This window comes from Microsporum canis, genomic scaffold (assembly GCF_000151145.1).
Source record: "Microsporum canis CBS 113480 supercont1.7 genomic scaffold, whole genome shotgun sequence".
NCBI lineage: Eukaryota > Fungi > Ascomycota > Eurotiomycetes > Onygenales > Arthrodermataceae > Microsporum > Microsporum canis.
In genome coordinates, this window is record NW_003299163.1 from 527,969 (window position 1) to 548,111 (window position 20,143).

Below are 20,143 nucleotides of genomic sequence, written 5' to 3' on the forward strand. Positions count from 1 at the left end.
GCTCCTACACCTACGCACAAGTAAAATCTACAGCCATTACTTTTGGAACAGGCCTCAAGGCTGCGTTCGATTGGAAGAAGGGTGATGTCCTCGCACTCTTTGCGCCCAATGATATCGACATCCCACCGGTGCTCTGGGGTACGCATTGGGCCGGCGGCGTAGTCACGCCAGCCAATCCAGCGTATACGCCAGATGAGCTCGCTTTCCAGCTTCAAAAGACCCGTACCCGCTTCCTGGTAACACACATGTCTTGTCTCAACGTTGCTGTGAGTGCGGCGGCAAAGGTCGGGTTACCAGACGATTGTATTGTATTGCTGGGTGATGACCGACATCCCACTTTGAAGTATAAACATTTCACATCGGTGCGCAACATATCCGGTGCAACAAGATATCGTAGGGCGCGCATTGAGCCCAAGACGGACCTCGCGTTTTTAGTCTTCTCGTCTGGAACCACAGGTGTGCCTAAGGGTGTCATGTTAAGCCATTATAACATAGTAGCAAACATACTACAGCTCAAGGCGGGTGAGGAAGGGAATTTGACGTGTAATGGCGGGCCAGATGGAAAGGGAGATCGCATGCTCGCTTTTCTCCCTTTCTTTCATGTCTATGGTATGTATTTCTCTGGCTCCCCCTACGGCGACCTGCCTATGCTAACTCCCATAGGGTTGACCTGCTTGATCCACAGCTCAATGTACTCTGGATATCATTTGTACGTGATGTCCAAGTTCGATATTGAAAGATGGTGCGCCCATGTCCAGAATTATCGCATCACGTTTTCCTATGTTGTACCGCCGGTAATCCTACTACTAGCTAAACACCCCGTTGTCTCCAAATATGACCTTTCATCGCTTCGTATGATGAATTCTGGCGCCGCGCCCCTTACTTCCGACCTGCTGGAAACCATGCATGATCGCATCAAGGTCGGAGCCAAACAAGGGTACGGACTCAGCGAATGTAGCCCGACAACCCACACCCTGTCTTGGAAGGATTGGCGACGGAAGGCCGGTGCGGTAGGCAAGCTACTCCCTAACATGGAAGTGAAGTACATGACCAGCCCAGAGGATGGGTCAGACCCCGTGGAAGTCCCCGCCGGACAAACGGGCGAAGTCTATCTTCGTGGACCCAATGTGTTTTCAGGATATTTGGACAACCCCACCGCGACGGCTGGCTGTCTTTCAGCGGATGGCTGGTTCTGCACTGGTGACGTGGGCCACCAGGACGATGAAGGAAACCTATACATCACCGACCGTGTCAAAGAGTTGATCAAATACAAGGGCTTCCAAGTTGCTCCTGCTGAACTAGAAGGCTATCTCGCCTCACACCCAGATGTGGATGATGCAGCCGTCATTGGCGTCGAGAGCGAAGCCCACGGAAGTGAGGTGCCACGCGCATACATCGTGCTTAAACCCGGCATCGAAAAGGGGGACAAGACTGCTGAGCAGATTGCAAGTTGGTTGGCCGCAAAGGTCGCACCCTACAAACGGCTTAGAGGAGGAGTCAGATTCGCCGACTCTATACCCAAGAGTCAAAGCGGAAAGATTCTTAGACGGGTCCTGAAAGACATGATCAAGAAGGAGAACAACAAGGTCAAGGCTAAGCTATGAAACATTTTTTCTACCTTTATTTCTTTTTGGATATTACTGGTTTGATCTTCGGCTTTTAGCATTGCTTGCTACATGTTCATGTCGGCTTCCATTTTCTACAGTTTACTTTTCATCATAGAATTGCTGATGGACTAGTGAATATAGAGCGCTGAGATGCTTCGTTTGCCGTCGGGCATGAAGTGTCTCGGTCACTACCGAAATATTCATACAATAGAAAGAACAGTTTTACAACATTCGTCATATTCTCGCAGCGCATCACATACCCAGCTATGGTTATCCTTGCTTCCGCTAACTACTAACTCACAGCTAGAGCAGAATCTTGATATTAACTACTTTAACATCTTCAGCATTGACTGTACCATTTATTCTTTATGCCCAGCATTAACTATACCCGGTGACGAGTCTGGCCGGATTCCCCATCTTCACTACCATTTACTCCCCTATGACTACCAAAATATACCCCTTTAACCACATTTTTCATTTACCCTTCACTGTGTGGCGGTACCCACCATCCTCAAGTCGCCTCCCGTGGCATGATTCACCTCAACAATGGATCGGAAATTCTCCAGTGACGCTGCTGGCGGTGAAGCGGATATTCACCCCCTGAGTGACAGAAGAGTGCATAAATACCCCCTTCTTTCTTCCTCTTCTTCTTCCTCTATTATTTTTCTCTTCTATGTCCCTGTTATATATTCCCTCCTCTTCCCTTGGTTCTTGCATTCTCCTTTTTCCAATTCTCGGAACGAAGGCCTTAGTGCCTAGGCCACATGGCCGCTCGTTGCTTCGAGGCAGCCTATCGATGTGTGCCACTCTGGTATTCTCGACAGATGTTTATACTTCTTCATTTGCTCCAGCATCTGCCTCTGCCTCTGTACCTGCCCACAACCGGGGTTTGCCTATAAATCTCCCTTCAACCACGTTTCCTTATTCTCTCCTTGCCTGAAACAGCACTACGCACAATAGTTGCGCTTCTGCGATCTCAACCTATGCTACAGCACAAATATTCGGAAATTTTCTGAAGGCGTCGAGTCCTGCTTTAAACTGCTCGTTCTCTTATACGAAGTCCATATGGATACTTATACCTATTGCATTACTATATGATTTAACCTCTGGTGTGATACTTATCAAATAAGTACTAATGGTAAGCGCCTTGTCTATCAATGTCGTCATCCAGCAAATTTCTAATGCACAAAGCTAATTACATTCCTGACAGGATTTTGATCAATAGCAGATGAAATACCATGATTATATACTCTGCACAAGCCCTATTTGCAATCAATAAACTCGGCGTTCTTCACCAATTCGAAATCAAAAAAAGGATAGAGAATAACGCCCTCGGTATCCGGTATTTCTATATGATTTCCCCTTTTCCCATCTATCGCCCTCCCTGGCGTCTCAGATCATGGATACTGCCCGATCAGAGGTCATTAGGGATATGCAACAGGAGATGTCTGTTGCGAATGAAGATTTGATCGCTCCGAAAGACACATCTCAACTTCTTGCATCCAGCAGCATTTCCGCGGCGAACCTGGCCTCCCCCACTTTGGCTTTAGACGCAAGAGGATGGCTAGATCCTGGGCTACCAGTATATCCTGAAAAGGATGGGCTGGCGGGAGTTCTCCTGATGGAGAACAAACGTGCGACTTGCATACGATGCAGCCTATGCTGTGAAGCGCATAACCTGTCTGTTGAACTAAAATATCATCCACAAGAGATAATGATGAGGACAGCTATCAAACAGTATCGCCATACAAGATAGCGGTCCTGGGAACAACTTTTGGCAGACCGGAGATTTGAGATGTTGCATATTCTATACCAGCTGATGTGGTTTATTTCGAACCATTTCTCCGGTAACATCAACGAGAAGAACCTTCAACCAGCCTTCAACCGGGATTGGACTACGTGGTTCTCTTGCTGCTGCAAGTTAATTTACTACAAGAGTCCGCTGTCAAAACAATCGGCGTCCTTGGAGGCGGCGGAAAATATATGGGATGAGGAGTGGAATGACATGGCTAGCCTCGCAACCACGTTTGGCAGCTTGGATTTGGGGACGCTCGTCTAGAAGAGGTACCCACGGGGCTGGATATGGCCATAGACGAGGAACCACTCGTGTGAGCTCAAGAATTTTTTAAAGAGATAAAGACTTTTTGTCTGAAGGGGAAAGCTTGCGAAATATTGAAATCCGAAATCCGAGACAGTGCGATGATTCAGTGTCTTTCAACACTTCAGATACATTACACCTGAACATCTGCGACAGCGTCAACGGGCAGTTAGAACGCGCACCTCGCTATGCATATACAAATACTAAACGTCTAAAGAACGCAGATGAAATGCTTCATGATCAGTAAGACAGAAGATCTATGCTCAAGAAGAAATATAGCCGCAAAAAAGACATACGAGTATGGCTTATTTCTAGAAACAGAGGATCCTCAGCCATTTACAGTGGACACAGCAGGGCTATTCGACCCCAATATAGGGCCCTCTCGAAGGCGTCGGACGCCCTGAATATATTATTCTCTCCTCCATCTTCTGGCACACGCCCGTTCACGAATTGGAAGAGCAATGGAAGGGGGAGATAATCTTCCTGATTCTGTGGTCCCATACTTAATGGGACAGGTAATGCTCACGAGTAATCGGCCTGGAACTGTCTTTCCTCGTGGGACCTCATATTCCAGCCGGGTCCAAACGGTATACCGAGACTCCTCAATTGGGTGATTATGCATACATTTTATCATTTACTTAATCGTCAATTTGTTGCTTCATCATGTTGGGGTCGTTGGATAAGTATACCTCATTTTCCAGCGCTGAGTATGTTCTCTCAATACCAATCCCACAGAAAGGGTAGCATGCTGTTGCCCCCGTTTATCCCTGAATTGTGATAGGACGAGTTGTTCCGCGATCACTATGAGACGCGGCATCGAAGCTCTCGGCATGACTGAATGGAGACTGGACTTTTACCTCTACGAGAATATGGAGCATCAGTGGCTGCGGCTACATACTATCTATATATGTCATGCCACAGCGCAGTATATCCGACGAAAATGAATCCGATAGAAGGTAACTGACGAATAGTAGCAACCTACAAGCACTCTATACACAGGCGGGCAAGCTTACACACACTCATCAGGCATACAAGTGTATAAAGAGTGTAATGGCTCATGATGGCATCCGCCATCACTGTGTATGATCTTTTGGTTGAATGGTATATGTGGTATCATCATTTTCCACATGCTGCCGTCATATATTTATATGCGCGCCCTGCTGCCCTTAATATTGGCCACCGGAGGGTCTGCAAGCGAGGATCTTACGCCTTATAGACAGCCCCTTTCGCGGTCACAAGGAAACACAAAGGAGTCATAGGCATCGTCTTGACGGCATCTATTAGAATCGGTATCTACGCGACTGGTGAAGTCTGCAGTAAATGTGCCTCTACCATTGGGTGCAAAATCAAACAGGGAGAGACATGCGTTGTATCAAGAGCCGCCGAGCTATCGAACCGCCTGTCTCTTGTGTTGATTAATTCTGCTCTCAACTTATACGCAATGGCCTTTGGGGTAAAAATGTCTCCACCAATCTGTGAACGGTAGATAAGTTTGGAGTCTTTTGGCAGAGACTCGCCTCTCCCTGCTGTCTCTGCTATCTTTGCTCGGTGATGATATCTCAAACCGCCGATCCTCACTGCAGCAATGCATCGTCCCACAAAGTGGTCGTTACAATGGCTTTAATAGCCGAAGCCAGATTGTTGCATCGTTATCCAGTGAGATTGATAGGTTTGGAAGATCATTGAGATCGTGCGAAAAATTACTCAAAAGTATGGATGACCATTTTGATATCCGCAAAGACATCTCCTGCGGAACACACATTCTTCCACCAGGTGTCAATTACACCTTGACAGGCTTGAAATCACCAGCAAAATTTATCACGGTATATCAATACCATTGAATAACCTAAATCGGATAGACACCCTGCGTCTGGGGCCCATCTCGGGTTGTCTAAAGAGGAAGAAGCGCGGCGGACTACCTCTCATCAGTACTTCAGATGACTAGGTGTATTTGTACGCTGTCCTTCAGTTGATGCCTCCGGAGCGTGCAATTCATGACCAGCACACCATTGCAAAGCATCACCCAAGCATTGTTGGATAAGTCTAGAAAGATAAAGGCTAACTCCTTCATTCCCTATGTGCAACGGCCTCAAGATTGAATGGCTTGATTTTTCTTTCGCCGATACGACTGTAGGATACTCCGACAGGTACCAGCGAGCATTCTGGCATAAATGTCAGACACACAGATGACTGCAGCTCGTCTGTCGAAAACAACCCTCTTTTGTCATTTCAGTTAATTATCCACCTGCTTGAATCCAACGTCAAATGGCCTAAACATCCTTTCAGCTTTTACGGAGAATGTCTATACACTTTATCGAAGCATATACTAACTTTATACCTTCTCCTCACCAGAGTGATGCCCGACTTCTAGACGGCCATGGTCATAATGAAGACTACCGCGATCCTCGTTATGAAAGTTTACTGGTAGTTCAATTCCTACTTGGAAATGGGATATTTCTCTTGTCTAGTTTATCTGCTCCTTAGCCAGACGTTGCCCTTCTCTATTCCAGACCTTCAGATGATTTCTGGGTCTCATTGCCAGATTTATGGATAAGAAACGGAAGAACGGATCCATATACTGATTGACTCCGTAATAACAGCGAAACCATTTGGCGTCAAATATAACTAGTCTCTCTGCCACCAATTGGTGCGGGCTCGCCTTTTTGGCCGAATGGCAGATTCTGACATTTGGCTATCACCACAACATATCACTTCATGTGCGAAACGGCGAGGGGCTGAGAGTCATCTTAGTGCTGCTACATTTTATACCAGAACGCAAAAGGTATTTCCAGGAGAAGTTGAGGAAGATTCCTGGGATTCAGAGAACAATATTAGGGATGGGTGCCCTCCACTGTCTGAAATACCCGTGGAAGTTAAAACCAGGGCAACGCTGTTGTATGGAAGATTCCCATCTAACTATCCTGTCTTGCATGATACGGCCATTCCGGTCTACCGTATAGCGCATCAACTTGACGGGATGTCGTCACAAACTCGCTCACCTTAGCATTTATTACTGCTCCAAACCACTGCGACAATATACTGATCATTTCACGCATTGTCAAAAGAACAGGAGACTTCGACATCGACAATTTACTGGATCAGGTCAAGAATATGATCCAGTCCTACCGCATTTTATTAAATATATCGTGTACTACCGTCACGATTATCAGGCGATGTTGACTACGCTGGCCGTTCTGCACCTCGGACGTTTTGTTAATTTCTTCCTCCAGGTACATTTCTTCACGCCCTATAATAACTGCCGATGAAAAAGGACAGCAACTGCAATTACGGTTGGAATTTTACCTGTCTGTCTGTCAAAGCAATTTTGCCCCTGACTCTTGCATTTCTAGCCAAATTATTTGATATGACATGAAGGCTTTTGTCAGGTTAGGAGGCGCTGTGGCTCCGTATGTCTCTTCGTCGTTCAAATTTGAATATCCACAGGCTTGGGATTCCCACCGACCCGATACCGTTGCTCGCCGGCTTCTATGAGAACTGCATGGTCGTAGGGAATAACGGTAGCAAGAAGGCTTCAAAAAACCACGGTATACGCCTTTTATATATACACACATGGTAGCCATCTTATACCCAAAAGAGCAGCACGCCTTAAAACTGCTACATTCTCTTTCAGTCAGTCCTTCTGTCTCCGCAAATTGAAAAAGGCAAGCCTGGGAATTGTTACGCATTAAAATCTTAGCAGCTTTGCCTTTAATGGTGTGATACACGGTGGGATTATAAAACAAGACATACGGCAGCGAAAGGGACAGCAGCTTGACGATGGCCAAAGAAATAGCTTAATACCTGAGGATGCCTGGATACAATCCCTTCATACACGGTCAAATACCTCCATTATCAGTCTACATGCCCTGGGCCGCCAAGATTCAGGAAGACCATGAAAGCCTTGAAATGACTGAAGCAAGAACTTGACACGGCTATCTGTGGCAAGACCACTATTAGTGTACTGTGTTTCCATGTCCGCCCGCTACTTCGCCTTGCCCTCTAGGCGCCTTATAGTACAGCAACCACCCTGCAACGCCATCACTGCCGACGCTTGTACACTTAACCCAGCATTCACCCCTCGTTGCTCTTGCGTATCAATGCTATCGAAAGCAACCATCATACCTCCTTCTGTTTGACTTATTAAGAAATCTTATTCTCATATCCAAATATCTCAGGCAGCATTATTCGGCGGACAGACTCGGCAGGACTCTTTGATCCATGCGGCAACGTCGGATCTGTTATACGGACATCACCAGCTTGGTAAGGGACGTCTGCATCCTACAGAACATTTGCATAAGATTCTGTGCTTGACAAAATGTTGCTCTTGTAGAGCTAAGCTAGACAAGCTAATTAATAATGTCAACAAATAACTGGCCTCTGCCTCCAATCAGTGCAGGCTCGCCTTTTTAGGCCGAATGGCAGATTTTGACAAATAACTAATGAATAATCTGAATATACTGATGGCGCTAGAGCTGCTGTAGTAGACTACAAGGCTCTCTTATCGAAATGGCGCCAGGGCTAGTGACTGGTGGAGGTTGTTGATCTAAATCTTCACATCTTGAGGTCGCCCACATACTCCTCCCCCAACTCCGCCCTCGCCAGTTACAGCCATATGTTAGTTCATATCTCCAGCAAAGCGAGGTAGGTGGGCAGGCCCAGGCTTCCCTATTCACCAGGCTGAAGAATGCCGGTATACCTATTGTTATGTTTACCGAACAACACCGTATGGTAGCAGATATATGTGAATTGGTCTCTCAGGCTCTATACCGAGGACCCTGGCGTCGACAGACTTTCTTCAGACGGAATTGGGGCTGGCTTGCCAAAATTACTGGAGATGCAAGCAGTTTCATTCCAGAGAAACATTGCATAATATTCTTGATCTTTTATAGTCTCTCACCCCCGTTAGGACAAGTTCTCAATAGAGATTCTATGCTGGTTTGCCTTCTCAAACAAGAGGAACTGAGATACCCGGAGCGAGCTGTGCAGCGTCTTTGGTAAGCGCTGCTTTTAAACCCCAGACTGTTGGAGTTGCAGCGATCTCCTTTTTATTGATACTCTTCTTCATCCCGTGACGGAAATATGTCCCTTTAAGAGCTTCGGATTGAGTTTACAGTTTGATGGATATGTCTAAACGCTACTATTCAACCTCTTGACCTAAACGCTGATAACCTCCCAGCCTGTTCCAGTGGGCAAATCTTCAAAGATGCACCCCTGGTAGCGGTACTTCCTGGGCTTTATTTTCGGTTGTCCATATTACCATTACTGAATTTCAGTCAGCACCCGTTATACCTGGTTTTACAGTTGATACCTCAATAGGGAAGTTCAATATGGCCACGGGAACTCCATATGAATGACACATTGCCTATAATGGGGAAAATTTAACATAATGTTAATAATAAATGACTAGTCTCTGCCGCCAATCGGTGTGGGCTCGCCTTTTTGGCCAAATGGCGGATTTTGATATATAACCATGATACAAGTGTATCATTGACGATATGGAGCCTCTTTGATGGACCAAATCTACGGTACAATGAACCTGCTGTATACAGAACCGATATTTTCATTCACATTGCAGCATCGCAGAAGAACTTCGGCATTGTGGCGGTTTCTCTATGCCTTATCAACACCGCAATACCAAATAACTTGCCGCTAGAGAAGCAAGAAGGCATATCTTTCTGCTCATAGCTAACTGCCTCCCCACCAAGCCACTCTCTAGTTTAGGAGGAAGTGTATGCAACTCATGTCTAAAACCATATTTGGGACGGCCAACTACCCGAAAGCGACTTTAAAAGAACTAATAGCATTTTAAGAACTTTTTTTTTTCAAATTGCTTGACTTGATGCAAAGACAACGGTTTACTTGACATCCCGTTCCTTAGCACCATGCTTTCATGGCTGGTCAAAGTACCGGAAGACCATGAAAGCTTGGAGATGGTATTCTTGGAGGCTGGCTACTACCCATCAGTCAGTAATAAGTGCTTCCAACCCGCCGTATATCTGCGGCAGCTTCAGTGGCCTCCAAATGGTCTACCAGGGAGCAAGCGGACCTTGACGTTGAAACGGAGGGCATGAAGCCTTCAGCTAAGATCCTCCTGTCGCCGACAATAGAAATACCCGTTAGGCTCGGCCTCAGGTTTCACCATCCGGATGCCCTGGATTCCAATGTCGGCAAGGGGAACAAGGCCCGTATTGCCAATATTAGAACTGGTTATGTGGGATTCGAGAGGAGTGAGGCACCAATGCCGGGCTTGATCCTTGTTAAACCATATGGCTTCATGTCTGTTTCTCCATTGGAAGCAATATGGATAGGGCCGCGAGTGGATCCAGAGACATAGGAAGACCCGAACTCGCATCAGTACACAGTAAGTCATAGACTTTGTTCACACCAGCCTGAATACTACTGAAGTGCCCTGAAAATTGAGACAATGAAGTGTGAATCTATAAACCCCAGTTGCTGCAACCTAATATCCCTCGAAGGCACTTTTTTTTGAAACACAGGGTGAAAGACTAACCTACCACATCTCCAGATATTCGATAGGCGCTACATAAGTGCCTATGAAAGCCTGTCGAAACACCAGAATATTTAAATACCATTACTACATACAAATGACCGACGATCATATCGTTCATCTCAAAACAATTAAATAATGGCTCTGCGATTCCGTCCAGGTGGATAATTACCTAGTTACGGCGTTAACCTCCAACATATCAAAATTTGCCAGCTATCTTGATGATAAGCCTCCTACAAAGCAACGAGCTTCAGGTCATCACCCAAAGTGACGAGACTCAATCATCTTTAGCTACATTTCTAAACGTGACACTGAAGCTGCCATTCCTTTGAAAACGATTTCGAATGGAACTTCTTGGTAATTCGCAATTACTCACTTAACAACTGGCCTATGTGTACAAATTGTGCAGACTCTTCCTAGAGGTTTGGACCGCTGAGATACGGCGGTGCTTCGATTTGCCATTAACTTTATATATCTTTCGTGGCTCTAAGAAACGGAGTACTTCCGACAAATGTCTGCTTAGATGCTTTTATCAAAGCAGGATGTCTCAAATCTTTAAATTCATAAGCCTCTGGCGTTTAATGTGGTTCCTATCAAATACATCTCAACTTCTGGATACTATCGCAGGGTGAGAGAGGGAATACTATTTGAAAACCACGCAAATGGTATAGTGCGGTTGGAAACTCTACCATCTCCGAAGCATCGGGGTTCATCGCACGGTAATCTAGAGCATCCATAATACCCATTTTCTTGCCTTGCTTGAAGTTGCACATATTATCCCATTCTCCTTTGGATCCAAATGAAAAGAGCGGCAAGATGTCTTTAGGCGGCTCTCAGTTGTTTTTGGAATCCAGACAAAATTTATAAATGGCACCAATTCGTCGGTTAGAATCAAACGCCGGTTAGAATCAAACGCTTTCAGGTGTGGCTTTTGACAATGACCTGGTAAAAACTCCACAGCACCCCAGACGGCATCATCAACCATATATTGCCAGAAAACCGGCCTAATTTAGGTCAGTGATGGCTACGGGTAACGAGGCAACACAGTGGGATATTCGGATTTCGGCTGCTCATTCGCTCGTCGTCCCCATATTTAGATTCGCTGCCGGACAAACAGTATTCACGCCTTTGCACGGCGAAGTTCGACAGCGATACCCCAAGAGTGGTATATATCAAGAAAGCCTCCAGCAAAACCAGGCCCATTTCAGCTCTATTATCTACCAAATTTCGCCGCCCGTACTGTCGAAAAGCCTGGCCTTAGTGAACCCCTGATCTTTGTGGCCTTCTCCTTGTGGAACTAAGGTGCTCACCCATCATGTGTCCTCCTTCAACAAGCAAATAACACATTCACGGTACCATCTATGTGCAGCTGGCCACCCACTTTAGCTTGTCGAACCGTATGTCAGCAGGCCACTGCGTACTTTCTACTGCTCTATAAGGATTAGCTATAATCCATCTCAGTACATTGGACCAAGCAGAAGAGAACCAGAAATTTATGATATCTTTCCTGGATATTTACCTGAGATGGATAGCATTTTTATTTCTGGACAGAGCAACACAGAAGCCATTGTACTCGTCAAGGCAATTACCCCTTCTCTATTTGCTGTCTTCCTTTGGCCCAATGGCGAAGAGCTGAACGCAGCACTACTTGAAATATCGATGCGCAGAAGAGGCAGTTTTGATGCGGAATTCGATCAACTCGGAGTTGAGTTGTGACAAAATGATATATATGGCATCATTCAACCACTAACACCAGCAATGCTGACCCTTATTTACAGTATGTGATGTTTTATCATGTGGGATGTATCGGTCCAGGCGAATTTCGAGGGCATGGTGACTATAGTAAGCTCACCGCTACGATGAAGGACCCTCCTGTGGAATCTCATCTACGCTTCTCATGTGGACAAGGAGGCTCTCTGGAGGTACATCTGGAAATCTAGACGGATGCAGTTCTTTGCCAGAACCAAAACCATGAGACTGGGTAATCATGGATGATTTTTCTTCTTGGGATGTCTAGGGTTTCGATTTTAATGTGGCTGGGCAACCTAAGAAATAGAGTCAGAATCTGCCATTCGGCCAAAAAGGCGAGCCCGCACTGATTGGTGGCAGAGAGACTGGTTATATTTGACAAATAGCCAACTGGTTCACTCAGAGTGGATAGAATCAAATTGGACATGTACTTGGTGACTATTTGAAAAACCACAGGAATCACCTTTGAGGAGCGGCAAATGGTCATTTGAGCCGAGTCGAATGGTGGCATCGGGGCTTCAGCGTGATGCCGTTAAGACCAAGGAGCTCGCCCAAAACATGGGTTGAAATGGCTTTCCCAAGCAAGGCCTACAGAGTGCTTTACTCCGTATCGCAATGGGAGATTGAACATGATGCCTTGGCTTCACCGGAGGCAGAGTCAAATGGCGTCTCCACGGTTGGCAGAAGTTCATCACTACAACCCTACATTTGGCAACATTACTACTTCGTTTCATTTAATACTACATGCAAGACATACGTTAAAAGTAAATGGAGCTCCCTGGCTATGATATCCTCGCCTCCAGGCTTCCTTCAATTCTCTCGCATAGAGAATATACTAGCAGTGCCTATCATCCAGTTCACTACAAGGTACGGATTTCTAACAAACTATTGCCCGTCTTTATAATGATCCACAGTCGCTTCAATTACTCGATGGAGAGTTCTGGCGCGAAGTGAAGTCGAAGCATATTGTGCCTTTCTATGGACTTATCGATAGTCAACCAAGCTTTCCACGATAGCCAGTTCACTTCTTGAGTACCTAGTGCCTTATAACGGTATTTTAAGTCATGGTTTAATGTGTTATGCCGAACCTGAAGGCCTCATATTAATATTATGTTGGCAATCATCTTTGGAATATTGCATGGGGCTGCTGTGGAATCGCATCAGGGCCGACTAGGATTGTGCGGCGGGATTCAATTCTCTCCTGATGGAGAACAAACGTGCTTCATAAGTCTGCATGAAGGAACACATGACTGAAGGGCTGGATCCTTTCTGACTACTTTTGGAAGCCCTAACTGAGGGCCCTTCAGACCGGACTCCAGTAGCAAAAGCTACAGTTTCCTCCAACCTCCCTACCACTTTGATCCCCCTTAAGTATGAGACTTTACTAGGGGACTCTCTTCGTGATGCCGACAGGATTTCTGTCAAATATAACCAGTCTCTCTGCCACCAATCAGTGCGGGCTCGCCTTTTTGGCCGAATGGCAGATTCCGACACAAAATTATAGTCAAGTCTTGCGTCTTTACTGCAGGATTATTAACATACGAAGTACAAATTCAGATGCACCAAAACTTTGCATTCAATCCCGGCGCGTCCACAATTAAACGAACAGTGAAAGATAAAGATTGCTGTGGGTGTCTATCAGGGGGCACTCTTGGAGAGATCCTGAGCAGTATTTGATATACCCGGAAGGGCTAAGAAAGGGAAAATGGCTCCATTGGTCTTCCTGGATCACTACCAAATTGCGACTACACTTAATACATCGATGCCAGATAAGAAAGGCAAGTGCAAGAATGATATTTGCAAGCTTATGGTACAATGGTACGCATATCCCATATGGTTTGCTTCAGATGCAAGATGAACAAATTGTCGACCGCTTCCATATGAATATCTTATTTACCTACAACGGAGTGCGATTATTTCTCATACTCTACTCCTTTCTAAAAGCGCCGGGCTGTCTTCTATCAAGATTGCCGAGTTGGCTTACGAAAACCTACTGCAACCAGGTGGAAATATTATAATCTGTTCTACTTCAAGTGGAGGAACAGTCCGTTTACTTGCTTCCGCATTGCTATGAGCTCACGATTATGAAAGTGTGGTTGGTAACCGTTACTAGTTCAATCAGGAGAAAGATGATAACGCTCCCAACACTTGTGGATATATATACCCCTGCTTTCGATGCTATTCTTGACGGGTATACTGTTGCTCTCAATGCAAGAAGACTCTACTTTTGAGAGCTCTCTGTACGCTTCTACAATAAAATCAAGCACGAACAGTAAGCCGCTGCAAATGCTTATAAACAGGCCCCCTCCCCTGCCATGGGCCCTCTGACCAGATGAAGAGACAGTTTCTGTATGTATTACCTCAATATTTTACCCTTCTTTAACCCTCCTAACTAATTTAGTTATTATACTAGTTGGTATAGAGATCGTCACAAGCTTACTACACAGAGATAGAAAAACAGCTGAAAAGTGTCCCATACGGCTCTTGCTATACTGGCTTCGAGAAACCGTATGGGATACTGCTGCTTATGCCTACATTTCCCCTCCGCTGGGTTTGTTGGTAATTTGAACAAGCATCCCCTGTTACTCATCTATACGCTCCTCGGTGAAGCAAGGACCGATGGTCATCTCAGGAGCTCGCTCTCACTTAGAGTCAATATGTTTAGCAGATTTAATCTATGCTGAGATGGAACTCCTACTCAACGGCCGCAAGGAGAGGCTAGCCACTCTCGTGCGGTTGATATGAGGATGGCGGCCGCATGGAAGATATCTTAGGAGGAACGAACCAGAGAGCCTCGATGCATCAAGGTATACAGCAAACCTAGTCCACGGAAGCGAGAGTTCACACTTCTACCAGTGTAGCATTAATGAAATGGAGAATTCCACGGTAGAGGGAATATGCAGTGTGGAAAGACACGTTCTCTCTCTGCCCCCATTGCCGGATTTGCACCAGAAACGAGAATCTGGCTGGCTCTATTGTGCTTTCACCATTCAACTGCTAGTCGGCATGTGGTATTCTGTGAATGGCTGGCTATCGAAGCACCTCAAGGGCGACCTGTAATTATTGACCTTGGCCCTTTTACTAATTCTAACCCTCTGCCCGCTAAATACCCCAGAGCCCCGCCATATCCTCAATCTCGCACTATACAGAGAAGAAATCTTCACAAATAACTCCTGCTGGGGCTATATAGAATAGAGGGAAGGCCTTAAATCCTGACGGAAGCGGGATCACGAATCTCCGGACTCTATGGACTTGGATGTTGAAACATCCCCTTAACCTGTTGGCTAGGACATAGGCCCTCGTATACCCTCATCGGTTTTACTTCTACAGTGATACTGATAAATTAGCATGGCCTCCCGTTTCCCTAACCCTTGATTCAACACGCACTAGCAAGGAGAATGTGGATAAGAACGGAATGAGAACTACTGCCGACCACAACTCCATTTCTAGGCAGAAGATGCTACTCATGGATGGCAGACTCGTTTCATACCCAGCCAAAGTACTCTCATATATGACATAGCTGGCTGGGAGATGGAGGAACATCTTGATATAAAGTTTGAAGAATTTAACGATTATCAACCTCAAGAAACTGAAAAATCCACACAAGCTCTCTGAAATTGACTCTAACGGGGACTATCTCGCACTTACGGATTGTCACCGCTATAAGTCTAAAGACTTCACACATACAGATATATTCTTGTTTACTGGTCGTTGATACACATTTACCGTCATCTACCATTCGATGAAGGCACAGACGATTAAGGCACTGTCAATATATTTGGGCAGCAACATAACGAAGCCCACTCCCTATCATTGCCGTGATATCAGCATCCCCCAAGGCCATATTTCTCACCAACAGTTTGCCGACCATCGAAATACAATGTCAACCGGATATATTTCAAGACAGCGTCTTCTTCTCACTTTCCAAACAGATTCATCTACTCATAGTTATATGCAACCAGATTCAAGACAGTTCACACGCATCTCGTTTTTCTCAAACACACCGCTTTCTACTTCAGCTATCTTGTGGTCTATACCAAGGCTTTTCTCTCGGGTATACTTGATATTTCTTGATAATCTTTTGCCTATTATTTGGCCATATGGCAAAAAGGATCTGGTGGAAATCTCACTACGCCTGCAAGGATTAATAAATCCAGCAATATGGAGCTGGAGACTCAGGGTCTTGGGTACAGCGGGTCTTATGGGAGGATTATGCATCAGGAATATGCCCCTAGAAGTTACCATGATGCATATGCAGGGCATCAAGTATTGTCGCCTCCCAGCTAGATGGCTTTATAAAACATCAAGTATGATGGATACTACGAGCCAAACGCAGGAGAGGATCAGAGTGAACCAAAGGATAAGAAAGGCCTAAATTTCGGATATTGTGTTGGCGAAGTTGGCCGCTCACAGATAAGCCTTATATATTTGCAGGCATCATAGGTCGAATAATATCCCTATGGACAAAAAAGGCTGCTAGAGATCTAAGGGGTAGAGGTTTACCTGAGAGGCAGGCTAAAGACGGCATACAGGGAGGCTTACAATAAAACTATCACAGCCAGTTATTCTCTATATATATATCAATATGCCGCTCGTTTTTATCATATAACCTCCGGCGCTCGGCACTCTCCTAGCAGAAGCTGGGCCTGAATACCCACGACACTATTCTTCAAACAATGCCTACAAAAGGGTTCTCACTTTCTAGAGCTCGATATGGCCTCGATATCAATGGGAGCATGGATGCAGTGAGATCGGATAAGATCGTCCTGATCCTGGGATGACTTTATTGGTCCTCCTCTCTCTGTATAAGCTCCTCTCGGGTGCCCCTGTTATTATTTACTTCCGCCTCTTATTCCACTCCAAAACACTACCACCTCTGCGAGTGGCCATTAACCCTACTACAAGAAGCAAAATATGGCTAGTAACAACAAGCAGCATGAAGGACGCAAACAGAGTGCGGATTTCCTCAACGCAGGACATAGCCAAAAAATTGAATTGAAACCAAATCAGATTATCGAAGGAATAAGATTTAGTTATTCATCACCGATAAGGGCATTATAAGAATCCAGCTATATGTTGTCCTTGATATCCTCGGAAGTAAGCTCAGCCGAAACCAGCTCGAAGCACTTAAATCATTCAAGAGCTACAGGCTATAAGCCTTGTCTGCACCACTCAAATACAGGAGTAATTAGCTTAGCTCATTGACGTGGCTTGTTTTCGTCACCATGGCTGTGTCATTCATTACCCTGCTCTGTGTGATAATTGACCCCCAATGGAGAGAACTTGAGAACCACAGCGAGCTTCCATAGCAAGCTGCTACCCTTGTCCAGGTAGCCCAGGGCCAAAAGTCTACATAAAGAACGATGCAAATAGCTAATTATAACTACGGCATGTCGACTTCGATCATCCGACAACTAGCCAGGCATGTTGTTTCCGATACGCATTACCTAGAGATGATGGTTATATTACCTTAGGGATATTGATCCTATATAAGTGATCGCAGTTCAAAGCTGGTGGCTTCGAATAAGAGCCTTTTGCCAGCCGGGTGGTGCAGCAGTTTTTGATGTTGAATGTCACCATATCAACAAGGAGTATCTGCATATCGAAGGCCTCCAGATCAATGATATTCGAGAACCTTTCCACCTTCACCAAGCCTGCGTGTGAGGCTCTGGGGTGTTTCTTCGCTCGTTATTCTGCGTTAAAGGGATTGACTCTAACGAAGAACTATGTCTGAGAAGAAATGATATAGTCACCCGATATGGTTATCGCTTCAACACTCCAATACCATTTTTTTAACGATGGGTATCTCGTCAATGTGCCGTGGGTCTTATCCGCTGTTTCTTCCCCCTTCATCCTCTCCCCTGTTTTCTGCGCCAAACCGAGGGCCTACGGCTTCTTACTCGTTAAGCATAAGAACAACGCGGTACAGACACAGAATTGAGTAAAGATACCAACTCCGAAAAGATAGACGGTTAATAGGGATATACAAACAACATCCAGGTAGCTACACAGGGACACCAATACAATATCTCGAGCTCATATATCATGACAAACACTCTATATCTTCCACGAATTAGCCAAACACAATGGCAGCTCTAAAGACCACCAAGCCAGCCTTCATTGCAGACCTTGACCGCAACCGTGACCACGACATTTACACATTGGCCGATGACAATGCTACACAATGCTCTTACATACCAATGATCTCTATTCTTTTCAGCCTAGCAGCCTCGTTATTCCTACTACAGAGCTTTTGAAGCCGTAGCCTACCTGCAGCCAGCCAGCCATTGGGTCAAATTTCAAGGCTTCTCCAGCTAGTTCTGCTAAAGCCATTTCCCTTACGTTAACCACAAAACGTATGTAAAAACGTATGTATCGAAGGCGTAAGCTGGATGTTACGTCAGGAGGCCTCGATTCTAAGATCAGGCATTTTAAACGACTCTTGCGGGTTAGGCAAAACAATCCGGGCGCTATCACTGATATATCCCCCAGCACGGCGACGGAACACAGACTACCGACACCAGGCTCTCTCTCCCCTTTTGCGCGCGTGGTATTTCGGCCTGGGTTGGAATTTCGCCCAATATCCCTCTTGCCGACTACTCTACTATTAATACAACATGGAGGTTTGATCGGAAAGCAACGAAGTTCCTATATTGCACCTGGGATGTATTTTTTATCTAATATTTAGTAATAAAATGCCGATATCGTTATATACTACAGTAGATACTTATATATACGGTTTCGCGGTCTATATAACGTATCAATTTCCGATTAGTTGCCGATATTGAATAGTTATTTATCCATAAAGCGTTTCCAATCGGGGACTGGTTCCGACAGAGCAACGGTAAGGCATGTCGAACTTTTGATACAACGTTCCGATATTAGAATAGTGGAAGAGCCTGTGGAACCACTATTCCAAAAAACCCCTAAATTCCGGTATGGTACTAACTGTCGGAGACTACTTACTCGGTCTTCGTCTTCTGCCACCCTATTCTTGACACTCCACAATCCCAAGATAGGCGAGCATCTGTCACTGAGAGCTTAGAAAGCAGAGGGAGTTAGCATCTCAAGATTCGATTTCAAACTAAAGAGTATGTATATCTCTTGCCGCATCATCCAGCTAAGACTAGGCAAAAGCTTTAGGGTTAGGATATAGAATTGAATAGAATTGAAATCCAAAATGACCAGTGGCCTTCATCTTTCCGTTAGGCTCTGTTTACTAATAAGTGCTGTCGTAGTGTGGTACTAATTCCATATATACTTCCCGTATCCTTTTAAGGCTGCCCGGACGATTAGTCTGCAATTACTTACATTATGTATGATTAAACTATTCATAAGTCATTAGAAGCTCTGGTAGAACGCTTGCAATCAAAAACACAGAAAGTTGTAAATGTGAGGATTAGAGATATAGCAGCTATCAACAGGTGTTAGCAAGCTGAATTATAGGATGGGATTCCACAACACCTAAAAACTCACCGAAAACAAGGCTCATGTAGTAGTATCCGACTAACTCGGTGAGAGAGCCCGAGAGAACAGGGCCGATCACCATCCCAAGGCTGAACGATACCTCTATCATGGAAGAGATTCTAGAGTTGCCTCCGTGTTCGCCAAATATTTTCGGATTCTTTAACTGTATTTCGTTCACAGCAGCTAATGTAAGGTCTGTTAGTACATATCGGTATTGGTAATAGAAAACTGCGAACATACTAGTCATCTGGACGGCGCCAGCACCACGAACCATCGTCGAAGCGACTCCTACGGCCACTACTGTGAAAATGAAGATGGTTTTTCCATTCTTGTCGGGATTGGCCCAGGGAAAGTGACTATCTCCAGGAACGCCCATGAGCCATATCAGTGGAACTAGAAGTGCCCAGCCCACAGCGGTAGGATATTTGAGTCCTACTCGATCACGGAGCCAGCCGACCACAGGGCTAAGGACGATAGAGGGTATCTGCATGACAAGGAAGGTCATGCCTACGGGTAAGCTGCCCCAACCAAAGACGTTTCTGAGATGAAGCGGTAGCGTTGCATCAAACCCACATATGATGGAAGACATGGAGATGACGCTTGCTAGACCGGTCACTACACGGATATCCCGCAGCGCTATGAGGTAGAAGCCACGAGATGTTGCTTCTTCTGCTTTCTGGGCGGGTCATCATGTTGGCGATTGATAAGTCTTTC

The 20,143-nt window shown here is 45.4% G+C and overlaps 9 protein-coding genes across 9 annotated transcripts in view; 8 read left to right on the forward strand and 1 right to left on the reverse strand.

Annotated features, from left to right (window-relative positions):
- Positions 1-29: 29 nt before the first annotated feature.
- On the forward strand, positions 30-1,604 carry MCYG_07371 (phenylacetyl-CoA ligase; the record flags this gene model as incomplete). Its single annotated transcript, XM_002843542.1, has 2 exons — positions 30-609; positions 664-1,604. The coding sequence occupies 2 exons, from the start codon at positions 246-248 to the stop codon at positions 1,602-1,604; spliced, it is 1,305 nt and encodes a 434-aa protein (XP_002843588.1).
- A 1,402-nt stretch (positions 1,605-3,006) lies between these two features.
- On the forward strand, positions 3,007-3,363 carry MCYG_07372 (uncharacterized protein; the record flags this gene model as incomplete). The annotated part of the gene is made up of 1 exon (XM_002843543.1): positions 3,007-3,363. One exon carries the CDS (start codon positions 3,007-3,009, stop codon positions 3,361-3,363), a length of 357 nt encoding a protein of 118 aa, XP_002843589.1.
- A 5,046-nt stretch (positions 3,364-8,409) lies between these two features.
- MCYG_07373 (uncharacterized protein) lies at positions 8,410-9,390 on the forward strand (the record flags this gene model as incomplete). Its single annotated transcript, XM_002843544.1, has 3 exons — positions 8,410-8,699; positions 8,892-8,977; positions 9,113-9,390. 3 exons carry the CDS (start codon positions 8,410-8,412, stop codon positions 9,388-9,390), a joined length of 654 nt encoding a protein of 217 aa, XP_002843590.1.
- A 197-nt stretch (positions 9,391-9,587) lies between these two features.
- On the forward strand, positions 9,588-10,039 carry MCYG_07374 (uncharacterized protein; the record flags this gene model as incomplete). Its single annotated transcript, XM_002843545.1, has 2 exons — positions 9,588-9,672; positions 9,717-10,039. The coding sequence occupies 2 exons, from the start codon at positions 9,588-9,590 to the stop codon at positions 10,037-10,039; spliced, it is 408 nt and encodes a 135-aa protein (XP_002843591.1).
- A 1,698-nt stretch (positions 10,040-11,737) lies between these two features.
- Positions 11,738-12,153, forward strand: MCYG_07375 (uncharacterized protein; the record flags this gene model as incomplete). The annotated part of the gene is made up of 2 exons (XM_002843546.1): positions 11,738-11,917; positions 11,992-12,153. The coding sequence occupies 2 exons, from the start codon at positions 11,738-11,740 to the stop codon at positions 12,151-12,153; spliced, it is 342 nt and encodes a 113-aa protein (XP_002843592.1).
- Positions 12,154-12,530: 377 nt separating this feature from the next.
- Positions 12,531-12,916, forward strand: MCYG_07376 (uncharacterized protein; the record flags this gene model as incomplete). Its single annotated transcript, XM_002843547.1, has 2 exons — positions 12,531-12,829; positions 12,877-12,916. The coding sequence occupies 2 exons, from the start codon at positions 12,531-12,533 to the stop codon at positions 12,914-12,916; spliced, it is 339 nt and encodes a 112-aa protein (XP_002843593.1).
- Positions 12,917-14,170: 1,254 nt separating this feature from the next.
- MCYG_07377 (uncharacterized protein) lies at positions 14,171-15,022 on the forward strand (the record flags this gene model as incomplete). The annotated part of the gene is made up of 4 exons (XM_002843548.1): positions 14,171-14,234; positions 14,263-14,311; positions 14,416-14,513; positions 14,853-15,022. The coding sequence occupies 4 exons, from the start codon at positions 14,171-14,173 to the stop codon at positions 15,020-15,022; spliced, it is 381 nt and encodes a 126-aa protein (XP_002843594.1).
- Positions 15,023-17,720: 2,698 nt separating this feature from the next.
- Positions 17,721-18,219, forward strand: MCYG_07378 (uncharacterized protein; the record flags this gene model as incomplete). Its single annotated transcript, XM_002843549.1, has 2 exons — positions 17,721-17,885; positions 18,040-18,219. The coding sequence occupies 2 exons, from the start codon at positions 17,721-17,723 to the stop codon at positions 18,217-18,219; spliced, it is 345 nt and encodes a 114-aa protein (XP_002843595.1).
- A 470-nt stretch (positions 18,220-18,689) lies between these two features.
- The window catches only part of MCYG_07379 (membrane transporter), a gene marked incomplete at both ends in the record, with an annotated part of 2,311 nt that continues 857 nt past the window's right edge, over positions 18,690-20,143 (reverse strand). The window contains 6 exons of the mRNA XM_002843550.1: positions 18,690-18,710; positions 18,929-19,002; positions 19,048-19,082; positions 19,224-19,242; positions 19,439-19,624; positions 19,670-20,105. Of these exons, the coding sequence (XP_002843596.1) occupies positions 18,690-18,710; positions 18,929-19,002; positions 19,048-19,082; positions 19,224-19,242; positions 19,439-19,624; positions 19,670-20,105 (771 nt within the window). The remainder of the gene's footprint in view (positions 18,711-18,928; positions 19,003-19,047; positions 19,083-19,223; positions 19,243-19,438; positions 19,625-19,669; positions 20,106-20,143) is intronic.